The sequence below is a fragment of the Gossypium raimondii genome, chromosome 7 (genome assembly GCF_025698545.1).
Source record: "Gossypium raimondii isolate GPD5lz chromosome 7, ASM2569854v1, whole genome shotgun sequence".
Classification (NCBI taxonomy): domain Eukaryota; kingdom Viridiplantae; phylum Streptophyta; class Magnoliopsida; order Malvales; family Malvaceae; genus Gossypium; species Gossypium raimondii.
This window is the reverse complement of record NC_068571.1, coordinates 2,360,838-2,377,791: the sequence shown is the minus strand read 5'-3', so window position 1 is coordinate 2,377,791 and position 16,954 is coordinate 2,360,838. Positions and strand designations below refer to the sequence as shown.

The 16,954-nt window shown below is 32.7% G+C and overlaps 2 protein-coding genes across 4 annotated transcripts; both read right to left on the bottom strand.

Annotated features, from left to right (window-relative positions):
• Positions 1 to 9,739: 9,739 nt before the first annotated feature.
• On the bottom strand, positions 9,740 to 10,712 carry LOC105768283 (CLAVATA3/ESR (CLE)-related protein 25). The gene is made up of 2 exons (XM_012588139.2): positions 10,294 to 10,712; positions 9,740 to 9,927 (listed from the first exon to the last, which is right to left on the bottom strand). Exons 1-2 carry the CDS (start codon positions 10,572 to 10,574, stop codon positions 9,888 to 9,890), a joined length of 321 nt encoding a protein of 106 aa, XP_012443593.1. The 5' UTR covers positions 10,575 to 10,712; the 3' UTR covers positions 9,740 to 9,887.
• Positions 10,713 to 13,203: 2,491 nt separating this feature from the next.
• LOC105768290 (uncharacterized) lies at positions 13,204 to 16,649 on the bottom strand. 3 transcript variants are annotated; one of them, XR_001125820.2, is made up of 10 exons: positions 16,381 to 16,647; positions 16,209 to 16,297; positions 16,015 to 16,113; positions 15,507 to 15,611; positions 15,225 to 15,329; positions 14,940 to 15,078; positions 14,506 to 14,618; positions 14,364 to 14,420; positions 14,005 to 14,198; positions 13,204 to 13,537 (listed from the first exon to the last, which is right to left on the bottom strand). XR_001125820.2 is itself a non-coding variant. In XM_012588167.2 (9 exons), the coding sequence occupies exons 1-8, from the start codon at positions 16,550 to 16,552 to the stop codon at positions 14,402 to 14,404; spliced, it is 837 nt and encodes a 278-aa protein (XP_012443621.1). In that variant the 5' UTR covers positions 16,553 to 16,649; the 3' UTR covers positions 13,855 to 14,198; positions 14,364 to 14,401. The 3 variants fall into 3 exon arrangements, 2 of the variants coding, with proteins under 2 accessions (XP_012443621.1, XP_012443604.1); XM_012588167.2 differs by lacking the exon at positions 13,204 to 13,537 and having other exon boundaries at positions 13,855 to 14,198; positions 14,364 to 14,416; positions 16,381 to 16,649; XM_012588150.2 differs by lacking the exon at positions 13,204 to 13,537 and having other exon boundaries at positions 13,855 to 14,198.
• Between the last annotated feature and the right edge of the window lie 305 nt (positions 16,650 to 16,954).

Sequence of the window (16,954 nt, the reverse complement as noted above, 5' to 3'; positions counted from 1 at the left end):
TTTCTAGAGAATCTCTTTGAAATTTTGGCAAAAACGGCATGGGAGAAAGCTTCTAAAGCTGGTTTTTCTTTTATTTTGCTACAAGTGAGTTCAATTTTACTTATTTCTTGTAATTTTGTGTTTTTAAGACTTTAACAATTAGGGCCAATTATCTACTTCATTAGTTTTTGATTTTATGAGTGATTTTGAAAGTTACCACTGATGAGTGCTGGTTGTTTGTGATGAATTAATATGGATTTAGGGCTTTAATTTTGTTATATGATGATTTTATAAAGTGAATTTGATAGATATTGATTTTAGGACTAAATTGTGAAGAATTTAAGAATTAGGGTTTGCTATTAAATTTTATGTATCAAAGGCTATAAGATATCCTAAAATACTTAGATAAATTGTCCATTGAGAATAATTAGTTCATTTGGTAGACTAATTAGTAAGGGACTAAATTGCAAAAATTGTAAAAGTTGGGGTAATTGTATAATTTCAAATTTTGAAGGGTACTGATTGTAAAGTGAATTGAAACTAAAATATATGCTAATGTATGAATAATTTTATATCTTAGATTAAGAGCCGTAGATCAACGAGAAAAGAAAAATTAATGAATAGTCCTTGATCTACTACAAACTTACAATTTAACCCAGGTAAGTTCGTATGGTTAAACTTTAATGTTATATGTTAATTTGATGAATGGTAATATATATTTATTTATATCATTTTTGAAAATAAAATTATTGTTAAAATTATGAAATTAAAGTGAATGTTCGAAGTGAACAGTATGAAGGATTGAGTATAGTCGTTCAGTGTAAAGGAGGAGTTGACGGTAAATTACCCAAGTAAATCGAGGTTCAGCATTTGTTACGAACTTCCGTGTTTGCTTTCCGTTTATCTCTCATGAGCTTCAGTTATCTCATATGAGTTTCAGTTTAACCCTTCTGGGTTTCAGTTCAGCTATTTTGAGCTTCAATTTAACCCTTATGGGTTTTCGTTCAGCTTTTATGAGCTTCCGTTTAACCCTTACAGGTTTCCATTTAGCACTTATGTGCTTATGTGTAGCCTTCGGGCTTCCGTATATGATGTACTCATATCCGTAAGACGTTATCTAATTTGACAAAGTCTGGTAAGTGACATATGGAATATTATTTGAAGACTTAATGATTTTATCGATTTTGAGATGAAATAAGTGAATTCATCAATTGAAGTTGTGATTGGCAGGAAATGTATTTTGAACGATTTATTTAAATGAATTGTTTTAGTATGTTCGGTAAGATTTATGTTTAAAGCTAACAAACTTTCTAAGCTTCATTAAGCTTACTTGTATTGTTTAATGTTCTTTGTAGATTTACGAAAAGTTGGGAGATCGAATCAACACATCGAATCACACTATCCAACTTACCGGTAGATTTTGCTAAACATACTATGTTTTATATGGCATGTATAAGTATTGAAATGGTTGTGTAAATATTAGAAATTACATTTTGATTATGTTTCATATTAACTTATATATGTATGGTTTGTCATGTTTGGTATAAGTGTTGGTATGGGTAATGAATGAATTGGTAAAGCATGTTAATATAGTAGTTGTATGTGTGAAAGAATTTATGTTCTAGTTTAGATTGTTAGAGTATATGTAATAATATGACCATAATAATGATAGAAATTGGTTGTTTTAGAGATCTTGTTATGGCCTATATGTATGAAATTTGAGATGTGTAGGTTGAAGTCAAGAATGGGTGAGAAAAAAGGCCCTAAAAAGACCTATTTTCGTCCATACGGGCAAAGACACGGACGTGTGTCTCAGCCGTGTGTGGCACACGGCCTGACACATGGGCGTGTGGTCTGGCCGTGTGTCCCATGCACCTTAAAATTTCAAAACAGGGTGCTCAAATTCTTACACATGACTTAGCACATGGGCGTGTGGTTGGCCGTGCGATTCAAGTTAAAGAGTTACACGGGTATGGACACGGGCTGGGACACGACTGTGTGCCTCACATCAAATGCTCACACGGCTGGCCAACGGGCGTGTGTCCCCTGCTCTTAGGAAATTTTTAGAATTTTGGGAAAAATTCTCTAAGTTTTCAGTTTGGTCTAGATTTATTTCTAACACTTATTTTGGGCCTCGAGGGCCATATAAGGGACAATATGAGTGTTTATGATTGGTTCTTGATATGTATGTTAAATGTTATGAAATGTTCGCGTTTAATCCGTAAAGTCTGGTAATGCTTCGTAACCCTACTCCGACGACAAATAAGGGTTAGGGGTGTTACAGGCGAGCAAGTGTACGACTAGTAAGTTTGGCGATCTAAAGTTCATCAGTAAGCTTGGCAAGTAATAGTTCGCCAGAGGACTTAGTAAATTGCCAGTGGGCTTGACGAACCGATGTTTGCCATTGGGCCTAGAAAGTTGTAATCACAACATTGGGTTGTGAGTCATAAGTAAGAATAGTCAAAGTAGATTCATGTCTCAATTAGGAAAGTCAGGTTACTTTTCTCTTTGCAACACTATCTATGTACCTAATTAATTCTTACTTCTATTATGATTAGAGTATCCTAAGGACATTAGGACACTTAGAGCCTATAAATTAAGACCTTGCCATTAAAGGAATTTCATATTCTGTTCTCTTAAATTTACTGTCGGCCATTCTGTCGTTAAGTCCTAAGAGCCCACATTTAAAAATCAAGGTAAGGTTATGTTCTCTAGTAATGTTCGCTACAAGGGGAAATAGGTTCGCTAAAAAGTCTAGCATGTGCGAACCTAGGATTGCTTATGTTTAAGTATGTGCTTGAATGTGTTGTTTGTAACTTGTGAATTTTTGTTGCAAACCTAGCAGAACCATCTTCAAGCAAAGTCAAGAGAATAACAAAGCTTGTCTAAGTTTTCAAGCAAATTGGTGAATGTTCCGGGATTGCCACTTGTATGTACGAATCGTAATGTTATCAAAAGCTTAGGGTTTTGACTTAAGTTTCGAGAGTAAGTCTTTTTTATTACTTCATTTTATGAAAGTATTTGAATATGTGTTTTCATTAATAGTGACATGCGAGCTTTATATGGCGAGCTCTATATGATTATGTGTTTTGTTAACTCTATGCTAAGTAAATGTTTTAAAATAACCTTTTGAATCTATTGGATATAATGGCATGCCATAGGATTGTGAGTACTCACCTATATGTTTTATGTTTTGGGCATTGAGGCCCTGGGACAGGCTGGAGAGAAAAGGGAATGTCGAGATGAGCTCTATTCAATGGGAATGTTGGTATGTTGGAGAGTGTTTAGCCTTGTGCTACACTTATGGGACATGTTATGGCCTCATTGAGTCATGCTAAGGCATTTTAAGGAGATTCGATTATCCAACAGGAATGAACAAGTGAATAAGAATGTGATTTTCAAGATACTATGTTTTTTACTAAGTTGTTTGACTGTAAGTGTTTGCGAACCAGACTTTGCACAAGTATGGTGAACCCTAGTTCGCATCTCTGTAATCTTGCCTATGCTTCTGCTTCGCTTATGTTTTGTGCTTACTGTGTGGTTATTAATATTTCTTGTATATTCACTAAATTCGCAAGGACTCACATACTCTTTTCTAAACACCGCAAGTAAGTAGATCGCAAGATGAGCAGTCGCGATACGAGTGATCCACATGAAGTATACATGCTTAAAAGGTAGAGCAAGCGAATCCTGGACCATAAAGGCAATGTGGGACAATCTGTTTTGGGCTTAGAAACACATAATTCTAATGACCTCGCCAAGTGTTTTAGAAACTTAGCAAATTGCCATATGTTTCTTTGTGTTTTCTTTAAGTTTAATTTGCAAACCTTTAATGCTTAATAAGACGTCTGATTTTTAATTTAATTACAAACCAAGTTTGCTTTGATGTTCTCTTAATTCCCCTATTTCAATTTCTTTTCCTCATACATTTATTTGTGAACACTTTTTACTTAAAGCAACAACATGTGTGATCTAGCTGATTACCTTACTAGAGTTATTTTTCGCCAAAATATTACATTGGTTGGGTTCAGAGTACGAACCCTAAACGTAGTGAACTACACCCGGCAAACATGTAACGAGTTTCAATAGTATTACATAGCAAATAACTCTGCGAACCAAGTTCACAGAATTTGAGTACTTAGGGGAAGTTTGAGAACCTTAACCTATTTTTAAAACTTTGTTATGTTGCGAACCTTGTTCATAATATTACCCTGTTTAGAAAAACTTAGAAAACTTCGAGTATGAAAGCACTCAACAAAATCATCATGTGAACCCTAGACAAGCAAACCCCTAGCAGACAATAGGTGCACCTTTATGTGAAACCTTGCTAAAGTATGTGCAAACCCTTATTTGCTATACATGAGAACACCTTTCTAATTAAGTAAGCAAATTGTAACAGCCCGATTTTGGGCCTAGTCGGAACAGTGGTTTCGGGACCACAAATCCGACGAGGAAAAATTTATTTTTCTTATATTTTTATGGTCTACGATTTCACGGAATGATTTTGTGAAAATTTCGTTCGAAAATTTCGACGTTTGGGCACTCAATTTAGTCAAAAGGACTAAATTGTAAAAAGTGCAAAAGTTGAGTTCTACATGTTAGAGGTGTTCAATTGTTATGAAACTTTAAATTGGAGGTCCTTATATGGTAATTAGACCATTGGTTAAGTTGGTAGACACAAATGGGCATGAGATAAGTGAAATAGGAAATTTTTAAGTTAGGGGCAATTTGGTAATCTAGTAATTAAAATGAATTAAAAGGGAAAAAGATGGAAAATTGGGCTCATCTTCTTCATTGGGACGAAATCAGCAAGGGGGGGAGCCATTGTTAGGGTTTTCAAGCTTCCAAGCTCCATAGTAAGTGATTCTAATCCCCGTTTTTAATGTTCTTTACGTTTTTGGAGTCTCGGTAACTTGAATTTGCTTATTCTAGCAATAATTTAATCTAGGGTTTATATATGTAGAAAAATACTCATATGTGAAATTTGTTTATTTTGATGTTTTATGGTAGAATAGGAAGCTAGAAATTATGTTAAGCAACTTTTGCTAAGCGATTTTGAGTGAAAACGAGTAAAACGACATAATCGATAAAAATACTAAATGTTCATAAGTAAGTGTTAGAGTGGGAATTTGGTGTTTCCATAGAAGGGAAAAATGTTCATCATGTCATAATACATAAGAATAAGGGATAAAGTTTAATTTCCGAGCCTAGGGGTAAAATTGTAATTTTGTGAAACTTTAGGGGCAAAAATGTAATTTTGCCAAAATATGATTTTTGGACTGGATTGAATAATGCGAGTGTTAAATAAATTAAATGTGTTATTATAAGTCAAGAAAGACAGGGAATTGACTTTGATTAGTAAAAAAAATGAGAAAAAGTGAGAAATTTCCCGATTGAACATTCGGAATAAAAAGGGATATGAATGAAGTGACAGAAATGATCACATATGTGGCATGGACTGTGTGTAGGCCACTATGTGAAAGTGAAAGTGATGGTCATGTTTGTAGTACTATGTGTAGGCTACTACATGTACCAGAATGATAGGTCGCATGTGTAGTACTATGTGCAGGCTACTATGCGTATCGGATAGCTTCGATCACGTGTGTAGTACTATGTGTAGGCTACTACGTGTACCAGAATGATAGGTCGCATGTGTAGTACTATGTGCAGGCTACTATGCGTACCGGATAGCTTCGATCACGTGTGTAGTACTATGTGCAGGCTACTACGTGTACCGGATAGTGATGGTCACATGTGTAGTACTATGTGCATGCTACTATGTGAATCTGCATAATTGAATATAAAGGTGGTTGCTAAGTGCTGATTCCACCATATCCTTAACTGTGAAAGGGGTTGCTATGTGCTGATTCCCCGCATCATTGAATATAACGGTGGTTGCTAAGTGCTGATTCCACCGTATCCTTGACTGTGAAAGGGGTTGCTATGTGCTGATTCCCCGTATCATTGATTTTAAGGTGGTTGCTAAGTGCTGATTCCACCGTGTAACAATTAATATTCCGAAGTGTTCATCGGGGAAATTAGATAAGTGAAAATATATGTGAATCGAATAAGGTTACGTGATGAATATTGGGTTCGATATTTAATTGACCCTTAAGTAGGATGAAAAGAAGTAATGAAATTATGAAAAAGTAAAATGTGCAACAAAACAGTTTTAGACAGTAACAATAGTGTGAATTTGAAAAATCACAAATAATGGTGGAAATTGAATTAGAGAGTGAATAAGATATGAAATGAAATCTTAAGGAGTCTAGTTTTACATGAAATAAACAAGGAAAGCAAAAGAGTTACACATTTTTAGAGATTTGAATTTTAGTGAGGCAGGGTCGGATTGATTTCGGAATCCCCTGTTCTGACTTTGGAAAATAGTTAAAAATTGTAAAAAAATAATTATGAGTTATAATTTATATGCTTAGAATACTTAATGAGTCTATTTTCAAAGGAAAGAAACGTAAATATCATCCGAATTCTGTACAATGAGATAATTCATTTTTAGTGAAGAGAGGTCAGTGATGTTGAGCAGTGAAACAGGGGTGAATTTAAAGAATAAACTGTACTAATTGGCCAAGTCAAAAATTCTGAAAATTTTATGATAAGAATACATGTGAGTCTAGTTTCAGGGAAAATTAACGGATCTTAGTTTGGAGCTCTGTAGCTTCAGATAAAAATGATTTAGTGACTCTGACTCAAATAGATAGCTTTGAATTTAAGTATAAGTGAATAGTGAAATTATGTATAATGCTATTTAAGCATGTTTTATACATAAAGGATGTGGAATGGAGAGGAGGAGGAGGAAAATAAAATGTAGGAAAGAATTGTGTATAATGGTCATATGCCCGATTATAATCGGTAAATGTTAAATTGAATGGTAAATACGTATTGGTACCGAAGGAACTATTGCGGTGTTGAAAAATATATAAGAAATTTAGTCTTGATATATATATATATGATAATAATGATATATGGATGATTATATCATTGAGTTGCATTGATTAATTCGATTTATGTGATGGAAATGTCAAGAACATTTGTCTTTGATATGTGATGATCATGGTTTAAGCTAATATGGAAAAATAAAGTTTCATAGTATGAAAGTGTGGTATTGAAATATATATATGGGATTGAGAAATTAATTTGAATTGTGAAAACGAAATATTGTGAATTGAATAAAATGGAAATGGAGCTTTGAATTACATGAGTAAGTATTGGGTCTCGTAGGCCCTATTTGTTATGAATATAATATTTTGAGGATATGTTATAAAGAATTATAAAAGCATGTTAAAAATTTGAAGAGTTTAAATTTGAATGAAATTTGGTAACTCGGTTTAATACGTTTACATGTGTAAGTATTCTAGTAATGCCTCATACCCTATTCCGGAGTTGAATACGGGTAAGGGGTGTTACACAAACCCTTATTGTTTGCAAGTTGTAACTAAATGAAACTTGGTTAAGTGTTCTTATCTTCACAATATTTCATTGTATGTGAATAACTTAAGCATACATTTCATGTTTATATGGTGGTGTGATGGAGGATAGATTGGGTTTTAAGGGAGAGTCACTTTGGTGATAAATGTGGCTTTTGATAGATCAGGTTTGACAATCGGACTAGGCATGGGTGTTACATAAAATTTTTAGAATTATTCATTTGGTAATGACTTAGCAACATTGAAGTTGTATTTTTAGAACCAACTTATTTAAGTGAGCATTTATCAGGAAAAAATACTTCTCCGGTTTCTTTTAATTTTGATGTTAAGCAAATTGATTCCTTTAAAAAATTGAAACAATTTAATTCCTATCAATTTCAAAAGTGAGTATTTAAAGAAAACCAATCATAGAGCTAATGTTTTTCATTAATTTTACATAATTTTGATTGGTATAATAACAAATTTAACATCAAATTTTACATATTTTTCTATTTATACACACATATATATATTTGAATTTGTTTTGAATTTTTAGATATTTAAAATTTTATACAATCTATTTAGATTATTATTTTTAAAATCTAAACCAAATTGATAGAATATGTAAACATTGAGAGTTTAGTTTGTTATTATATCAATCAAATTTATATAAAATTAATGGAAAATATTAATTGATGTGATAAATTGTCCTTAGTTGCTATATGTGAGTACATGACCACCACTAAACGGACGTGAGCGCCTCGCTCCTATACCATATATGTTGCCTCTTGAGGTTTAATTACTATCAAACAATACTTGTAAAATTTGTATCAAAAGAGACCATCACTCAACAGAAAATAATTGCAGAAGCTGAAATTAAGTTCATCAAACACCACTAATCATTTCAACCTCCGAATTATTAAACAATAAACAAATTGTCATATTTTAATGCAGAATTCAAGGAAGAAAAGGTGTTTTGAGAAGTGAGCAAACTTTAGTGATTGGCGTTTGCTTTATTTAGCAGGAGAAACAGAGGGAAGCACGAGACAAATAATAGAAAATCCAAAACAAAAAGCTACTAATAAATATATATTTCAGATTATATTACAAAAAAAGTTGAACATCATGTACGTAGAACAAGAACCCTTTATTGGAATCTGCTCCATTCTTTCTTCAACACTATACATACATGTTTTGTTTGATTGGCCTGCTATTTCCTCGTTCTTCATCAAAAAAACCCTATCCATGAATCTCCTTCTCTTAAAAGGAATCAACAAAGGACAAGCAAAAATGGTGGTGGGGACACCTCCAAAAGTTCAGGCTTTTTTTTGTTTTTTCATACTTATCCTCCATGGAACTAACTTAAGCTTTGTAAAAATATTTTTGAGATCGAAGGTGTTTTTCAAGTTATAAGCAATACTAAATAGATCTTCTTTTTTTTTAGTTTAAATGTGTTTTAAATCTAAAAATAAAAGCAAATTTTTAACTTTAAGTTTTTCAAAAGCACTTTTAGAATCGAAATGATATCTTTAATCTTTATTTATACTAATATATTTTATATTAAGTATATTTGTTATTGAAATTTATTTCAAATATATAAAATTATATTCCAAATTTATATTTCATATGTTAAATAATTAATAATGAATTACAATAAATTATTTTTATATTTTTACTAAAATATCATAATATTAATAAATTTGAACATTTAAAATGTATATTTTTACTTCATAATCTTATGTCTAAAATAGATATTTTATTTTTAAAAATAGTTTTTACAGTAATACTAAACACTTAAATTTTAAATCAAGCTTTTCAAAAGTACTTTTGATAAGCTCTTTCCAAAAGTAACGAGAAACTAATAACCTTTACAAGGTAAAAGTATCATAGAGATTTATGTATTAAAAGTTAGATTATATTTTGTATTTTTTTATTTAAAATTAGATAAATTAGTCCTTTTTATGTTAGTTCAAATAGTTTGTATTATTAAAAACTAACATGGATTAAATAGTGATACGTGGACTAGATAGTGATACATGACATGTGACGTGCACCTTATGATGACGTACAGGGATCAATTTTTAACCGTAGAAATAGATAAAAATTTTAACAAAATAATCAATTTGCCCTTTGATTTAACATTCGATGACTAGTTTGCTTTTTTTAGTAGCGATGACAAAATACAATCTGACTTTTAGTAAAAAAATTATAGGGTACCTACATGACCATAAGCATAATTCGGAATATTTATCGCTCTTGTATCTACACATTCTTTAAAGTTTCTTCATTTGAACTCTACAAAACCCCGAAGACAAATTCAAATAGCAGCAAAACAGAAAAAACACTAAGAAAATTGAATTTTTTTTCAGAAAATTTTGAAGTACATGGTTTATGAAATTCTCATTGAAAAACATGTAAAAAGGAACACATATGCAAACAAATTTCTACAATGATGATCATCAGCAGAAAGCTTGAGGCCTTTCACAATTAGGCTCGTCCTGGTGGTTGCCTAGACTTTGATACTCTCCTGAAACATATAAATTTCAACATAAAATTTAAAAGTATATACTAAAATTGGAATTGATTGTAAATGAGAGTGGACTGTCAAATGCATGTTTCGTGCTTCACCCTATGTCTTTTTATTTTTGTTTCCTTATCAAAATTAAGAAGCTTTTCTAAAAGAATAACACACCATCACCAGCTTTCATGCATTTTATAAGAGTCAATTGAACTACGATTAGATTACTAACTATATGTATACTCGAACTCGATTGGGAGTATGAAACACAGAATCTCTGTCTCACATTGGTACGTAAGAAAAATGAAAAAAAAAAAAAAAGAGTGCCAAAATCATAGATATGGAGTTCATCTTATTTGAGACAAGAACATATACCTGTTGTGAATGGGATCAGGTCCATTAGGAACTCTTCTCTTGCTGACATAATTAAAATGGAAATCGTCGACAACAAATTCCCAATGTTTCAAATCTCCGGTTGAGGAAACCGTTGTCGATTTCGTCGTGATGGTTGCTCGGTTGGCTACAATACTAACAAACAATAACCAAACAACTCCCACAAGCACGGCGACTGCAAAGAAACACCTCAAAGCTCTACCACTCTTCCCCATAATCTTTCTATTGTGTTTAAAAGTTTTGAACAAAGAATTGGAAGCCATTGAATAGAGAACTAAGAGCAAACATGTTGAGGTTCAAGGGAAGGGGTGAGAAGGCAGCAAATGGTTTAAGAAGCAATTTTTGTGATATTTAAAAGATGAAAGCAACAGTGTGTTTTGGAGAATTAAAAACAGAAAAGGTCATTGTCTTGCCATTCTTGCTTTATATTGAAATGGGCCCATGGGAGCTCTCTTTCTTTGCTTTGTTTTCGTGGATTTTCATGCAACAAACAAGCCAGACAGAGGGGGCCTCCATATCTCCCTCAACTCCATATTTTATTTTTTTTCTCATTCTTTTGTGTATTTGGACTGTCAAATTCTCGGATATGAGTGTAGGATAGGGATGCTTAAAATTCAAAAGGGTTAAATATTTGAAGCCTAACTTTGTAAACAATTCTCAAATTGGGGTTTGAATTTTTTTTTTATCCAAGTTAGGCTTTAAAGTTGGCAATTATTCCTACATTCGTGTCTGGACTAGGCAATTGTTCCCACATTGAGATTTGAATTTTTTTCTAAGTTAGTCATTGAATTTGACAATTATTCTTACATTGGGGCTTGAACTTGGGAATTGTTCTTATATTAGGACCTGAACTTTAAGGTTTTCAAGGGTCAACTTAGAAAAAAAAAGATCAAACCCCAGTATAGGAATAATTACTAAGTTTAAGGCCTATCAAATTCAATATAAAAATAATTGTCAAATTCAAAGCCTAATTTAAATGAAAAAAAGTTTAAGCCCAAATGGTTATTTAACCCAAATTATATAAAATGAGAGCAGCAAGGGACTTATTATCATGTTCCATTAAATCAGAAAAAGTGCTCTCAAAACCAGATAGAAAAACAAAAGAAAATGGAAGAATCTAAGACAAAAGAAAATGGAAGAATCTAAGTAAAGAAGATTATAGAAGTAACTAAATGTATTAAAAGGGTTTCCTTACTCTTTTAAGGATCTCAATTTTAATTAAGTTGGAAATATTATTGTTGATCATTATTACAATAATTAGGGATGTCATAGTTTCTTGATAAATTTCAAGTTGTAGCCTATCAACCGGTCTTCATTTCTTCAAGAATAACATGTGTTTGATTCTCAGTTGTACAAGAAAAACGTATATCTTAGACATGAATAATGTATGGTAATGTAATAACTATATGTTGAAAGTGAAGTCAACATGTGGGCACATCAGATTCAAATATTAAATCTCTTAATTTATTTTATTATTGTAAATTCGGGTATTATTTAAACTCAATCTATTTCCAAAAATATCTTAAATAAAATTCAAATATTTAAAAAAAACTACAAACAACAAACTATCCTCCAAAATGCAATGTACTTGAATTGCTTTTGAGAATCCCACTAAAATATAGTATAATAGCAAAGAAAGAAGAGAAAGAGGCAATTAGAGAATTAAGAAGAGTTTATTTTGCTTTATTAATTCTAAATCTGGACCATTAAGGACATCCTGCTCCCTGCTTTGTTGCAAAGGGAAGCCAGTCATATTGAAAATCACCATTGCCCAATTATCACAAAACTTTATGTTATCCACATTGCTCAAAAACAAACATTCTCTTGACTGGTGATCATATGTTGCTTCAATGACTTTATTTAGTTATATGTAATGGTTTTAATAAGAATGATTAAATACAACCTAGTTATGTGTAAGTGTTAGGTACAAGTATGTGCCTGGCATGAATATTTCATATTCTCAAATTCTTTTATGTATTTAAAAATCCTTAAAAATATTTTCCTATAATATCAAACACAAATATTTAAAATAAATTAAATATAAAAAAATAATATAGCTCCTAATGCATGACATTCAAAGTAATGCAAGTACTAGTGTCATGGGTTGCGCATGGGAGCATGCAACCATGACAAACTTGTGTGATCCATCGTATTTGAAGGAGGTCATTTAGCCCAACCAAACTGGCCCAGTGCTTGGAGAGATTAAAAGCTCATCCCAAGAGCCTGATAAATATGGAAAGTGATCCAAGAAGATATGATTATGTAATCTTAGAGTTCTAATTGTATACAGCTTTTAATTGTAGCCCTTGATGTACTTTGAGGCTCAACTATAAATAGAGACATCTTTGCTCATTGTAATTTATTCAGTTATCAATAAGAATTTGGAGAGTGTTCACTCAAACTTTTCTCTCAAGTGTTCTTGCTTTTCTGTGGCTTTCGTTCATCTTTTAACGTTCGTTTCTACTTCGTTCTTCTGTTGTTCTTCGTGGTGCCTTGAGGGAATTCTATTGAATCCTTTATCATTGCGAGTTAGGCTGACTTAGGTGTTTTTGGAAGCAAAGAAGCTACCTAAGGCCGCACGGATCGTGTGGGAAAAATCTAAGTCCGTGACACTAGCACTTCCCTTTGAAGATTGGATTTTTGAAAGTCACATTAGTAACTTTAGTCAAAGGGAACATCAATCAATGGCAATGCTGTCATTTTCAGTAGGCACAAAAATGATTTTGTGAATACATCTATCTTGTATAAGATTATTCCCTTTACGATGTTTTCATTTCCATGATGCATGCTTGTGTTGCAAATACTTACCCCTTCAAAATAATCATCTTCCTTTAAAAATGATAAAAGGTAAAGAAAGAACACACCATCTTTGAATTAGACCACCTTCTATGATTTTCAAGCTGGGTGTAAGTATTGAATAAAATAATAAGTTTAATACAGGTATGTTCAATTCTTTCATGCATCTTGAAAAGTTATAACTTACATTCTTACACTCGAAGACGTGTTGGACACAAATATTTCAGACAAAATGAAAAGTGGGAGCAATATAGTGGACCACACTTTCACTGTTGAATAAAAAATGGCTTCTCTTTATGGGGATCCATGCTGGAGAGACCAACAGATTCTAGGTTCAAAAATAATATGTGCTTTAACCAAAGCTCCTCAGCATTGAAAAAGTACATGTAGGGTAAGTTGAGATGCTTTGAATCTGCTTTTTAATGGAAAACTGCAATGAGGAACCATTCCATCACTTTCTTCATTTCTTTTTTGAAATATCCGTTCTGATGCATAAAAAATGGAAAAAACGAGCATAGAGACATGATCCTCTAAGGACCCTCACACCTGTGTTGGACATAGGTATGGTCCAACACTCCCACCTAAACCCGAGTAACATAGTATAAGAGCAACTACAAGGATATGTGCAAAATACATATAAAACTGGGCAGTCAAAGCAACAAGCAGCACCAAATCAACTTCAAACTGCAAGATTTATATATACGATCAACTTTGATTTATATACATGGGATTTGAATCACACTGATCAAGCAGTAAACGAAGCATGACAATACCACTGAAGCGATAAATTAGCAATTTGAACATACAACCCTTTCAGAAACTGCAGAGCGATACAAATGATTCAAATGCATATGCTTGCATTTGACAAATGATGGCATTGGTTATACAGAAAATTACCTTGAACACTCAGATATATCTTGATGATGGCAAAACTTGGAGATAATTGAAAGACATTCCACCTTTGACTAGTAAACTGGTAGCTAAACTTTCTATGTTGTATTTTGAAGGGTCTTGTCAGATTTTCTTTTCTTCTGTGCCCATTTGGGTCCATATATTGCTAAATGTGTCCGACCAAATCTTCTATCCTTGATCTGCATTTTATATTAACAAATAAGTAAAATAAGACTTGCTGATGTGCTGCCCTTAAATTGCTTGGCATGCTAAAATCTGTAGTAACTCAGACCGGAGGTTCATTAACTTCCACTTCTTACAGGAAGCTCAATGCAAAGTAACAACCAAGTAATTAATGGAAATACCTTTACAAGGCATCCACAGGAATCCAGCATGTCCGTCCTCAAAGGATATTCCACTACCTAGACCATGAAAATATGTTGAGAAACAAGGCAAATGGCACTCATATAAACCTGATCTTTGAACAAACAACAAATTGCCACTCACAATAAAGGTGTTTTCTCCAACAAGAGGTGACTTCGAAATTTGAGACATTAGCATTCCATAATCAACTTGTGTGTATGGAGGTGTTACACTAATGTAATCAAATGGTCCATTACCTATAAAATAATCAAAAAGGTTAGTTTCTAACATCTGAAACGAAAGGAAACCATTAACCAGTAGAAAGATAAGACACTATCATGAATACACAGTTGACTTATATGTCCTTTCAGTGTCAAGCTTTTGCAAGAAAATTGGCATTCATTCGTTTGAAATATATCGGTTTTATGTCTCTACATTGACATACAGAGTTCTGCAGAATCGAATTCTTGGATGTCTCTCCTCTTAGTTACATACAGAGTTCGATTTGCAAATTAGTAACCACATTCAAATTTTAATTACCTAGAATTCATCATAAGAAATCAAAGAATAAAACATACCTGCAAATCGGTCTGCCTGTTCTAAGAAAGTTTCGACACGAACAGGATGTATAACTGAGGCATCAAGAAATCCAGTCCATTCCAGGTTTGGTCGCAGAACATTTGAAACAACCCAAGGATCCATCTCAACAAAATGCGCCTATAAAATCACAAATGAAGCTTTATATTAAGAAAATATACATCATAAAAATGAAAAATATTACTTACTATTCAGGCTTTCTCAGCTTAAAAATATTCAATGCTAACAATAGAACAAGATAAAGTGTAACAAGTCAAAAATTGCACCTCAGAACATCCTCGGCTGATAGCTTCAATACCGACAGAGCCTGTACCACTGTAAAGGTCTAACCAGCGACCCGGGCGTAAAGAGGCAGGACAGCCATCAGCTGCCTAAATTACACTAGAATAAATCATTCTTTCCAAATATCAGGGAAAACCTTAAAATTCCCTAAAATCTAATCTACAATCATCATAAAGCATCAACAGAAGAAAATGCATCGGAACAACTTAAGCTATATATAGAAGCAAATGAATAGGATTTAGGAAATTAAAAATAAGATATACGACCTGCAGTATATCAAAGGCAGCACCTTTTACAACTTCCATCATTGGTCTAACATCCATGCCTTTAGGTGAGAGCAACTTCTTTCTTTTAGCCTTTCCTCCGAGAACCTACAACGTTCAATATGCTTGTTTGAATTAACTATCTAGGATTAGTCCAGCTAAAATGGACAAGCAAACGATTATATAAAAATATTGAGCCTATAAAACTAGCTTCAACTGGAACACCATTTTCACACTCAAATTCCATAAGAAATCCTATAGAACCATAAAGACTTTGACTGCTCCTCAAATGGTGACATTCAAATTGATTCTAAATTCTAATCAGATGTCCAGTGTCTCAAACAGCATCAAATCACCAACATATACAACCATTTGTGTAATGCCTTTGTGTCAAAGAAAGATTACAGTTTTGCAAGAGTCGAATAACGTCTAAAATCAGTGTTTTCATCCTTTACATAAAAATCCAAACCCAAATCAAATCATGATTAGAACAATGGCATGAAATTGGTACCTGAAGCAACTTATGAGTGGTTCTATGGACCTTAGCTTCCTCCTCTGCTACTACTTCCTTTCCTTTTCCTTGCTTTTTCCCTTCCTTTATCCTTTCATTCTATAATACCCAATTAAAAATAATAAAAATCTTTACAAAAATTAATCAATTGTTAAACAACCCAATTGAAAACAAAGGGAAAAAAAAAACCCCACCTTTGCCTCAGAGATGTACTCATTGGGATCAAAACCATATCTTTCACGCAAAACTCGCTTGTCTTCAGCTGTCAAACCACTTCCAGATTCTGCATAAATAAAACAACCAAGGTTAAGTCAAGTTTATTTGTTAAAAGGAAGAGCATAAAAGAAAATTTGGGTTTCTTTTAACTGTAAGAACAGAGGACAATGGAGGAGCCCTTATTGATGTTGGTGGGTTTGGAGGAGATGTTGAAGATAAGAGGATTTGCAGATAGAAAAGAGAGGTTTTTGTTGATGTCTTTGTTGTTAGCGATGAAGTTGAAGTGTAATGGAGAGAGAATTAGAGAGGATGAAACAGCCATTTCCTTTTTGGTGCTTTGAGGTTTCAGTTTCAATAGTCACTGACTATGGGTTCCAAGGGGACAAGCAAGGTTTACCATTTTTTTTTATCCCGGGTATCGTGGAAATTAGCAAGCTTTGGCAATTTTTAGAATTTTCTTTTTTTTCTTTTTTGAAAAATTAGATAAAAGAAATATTCTTAGCATGTGGCTAATAATCAAAATAAAGGGTAACTATAAAAAAATTTTATTTTAGGTATTACAATTTAGGCGTTTATTCATTTTAGTCACCGTTAAAAATTCTAACGAAATTGACATGGCATTTTTCTTTTAAATTTTAATTTTCCATGTAACTAAAGTTAAATCCATGTCACTGTTATTCATTAAAATATTTATCATTTTAGCCCTCAAACTTTTAATTTAATT

Excerpts from the sequence above, each read along its gene's own strand:
- LOC105768283 (XM_012588139.2), bottom strand. The coding sequence starts at position 10,574 with ATGGCTTCCAATTCTTTGTTCAAAACTTTTAAACACAATAGAAAGATT. Across the intron at positions 9,928-10,293 it reads CCTGATCCCATTCACAACAG|GAGAGTATCAAAGTCTAGGC; the intron begins GTATATGTTCTT and ends TATATGTTTCAG.
- LOC105768290 (XM_012588150.2), bottom strand. The coding sequence starts at position 16,552 with ATGGCTGTTTCATCCTCTCTAATTCTCTCTCCATTACACTTCAACTTC. Across the intron at positions 15,612-16,014 it reads CCACTCATAAGTTGCTTCAG|GTTCTCGGAGGAAAGGCTAA; the intron begins GTACCAATTTCA and ends TGAACGTTGTAG. Across the intron at positions 14,199-14,363 it reads CCTGTGGATGCCTTGTAAAG|ATCAAGGATAGAAGATTTGG; the intron begins GTATTTCCATTA and ends TATAAAATGCAG.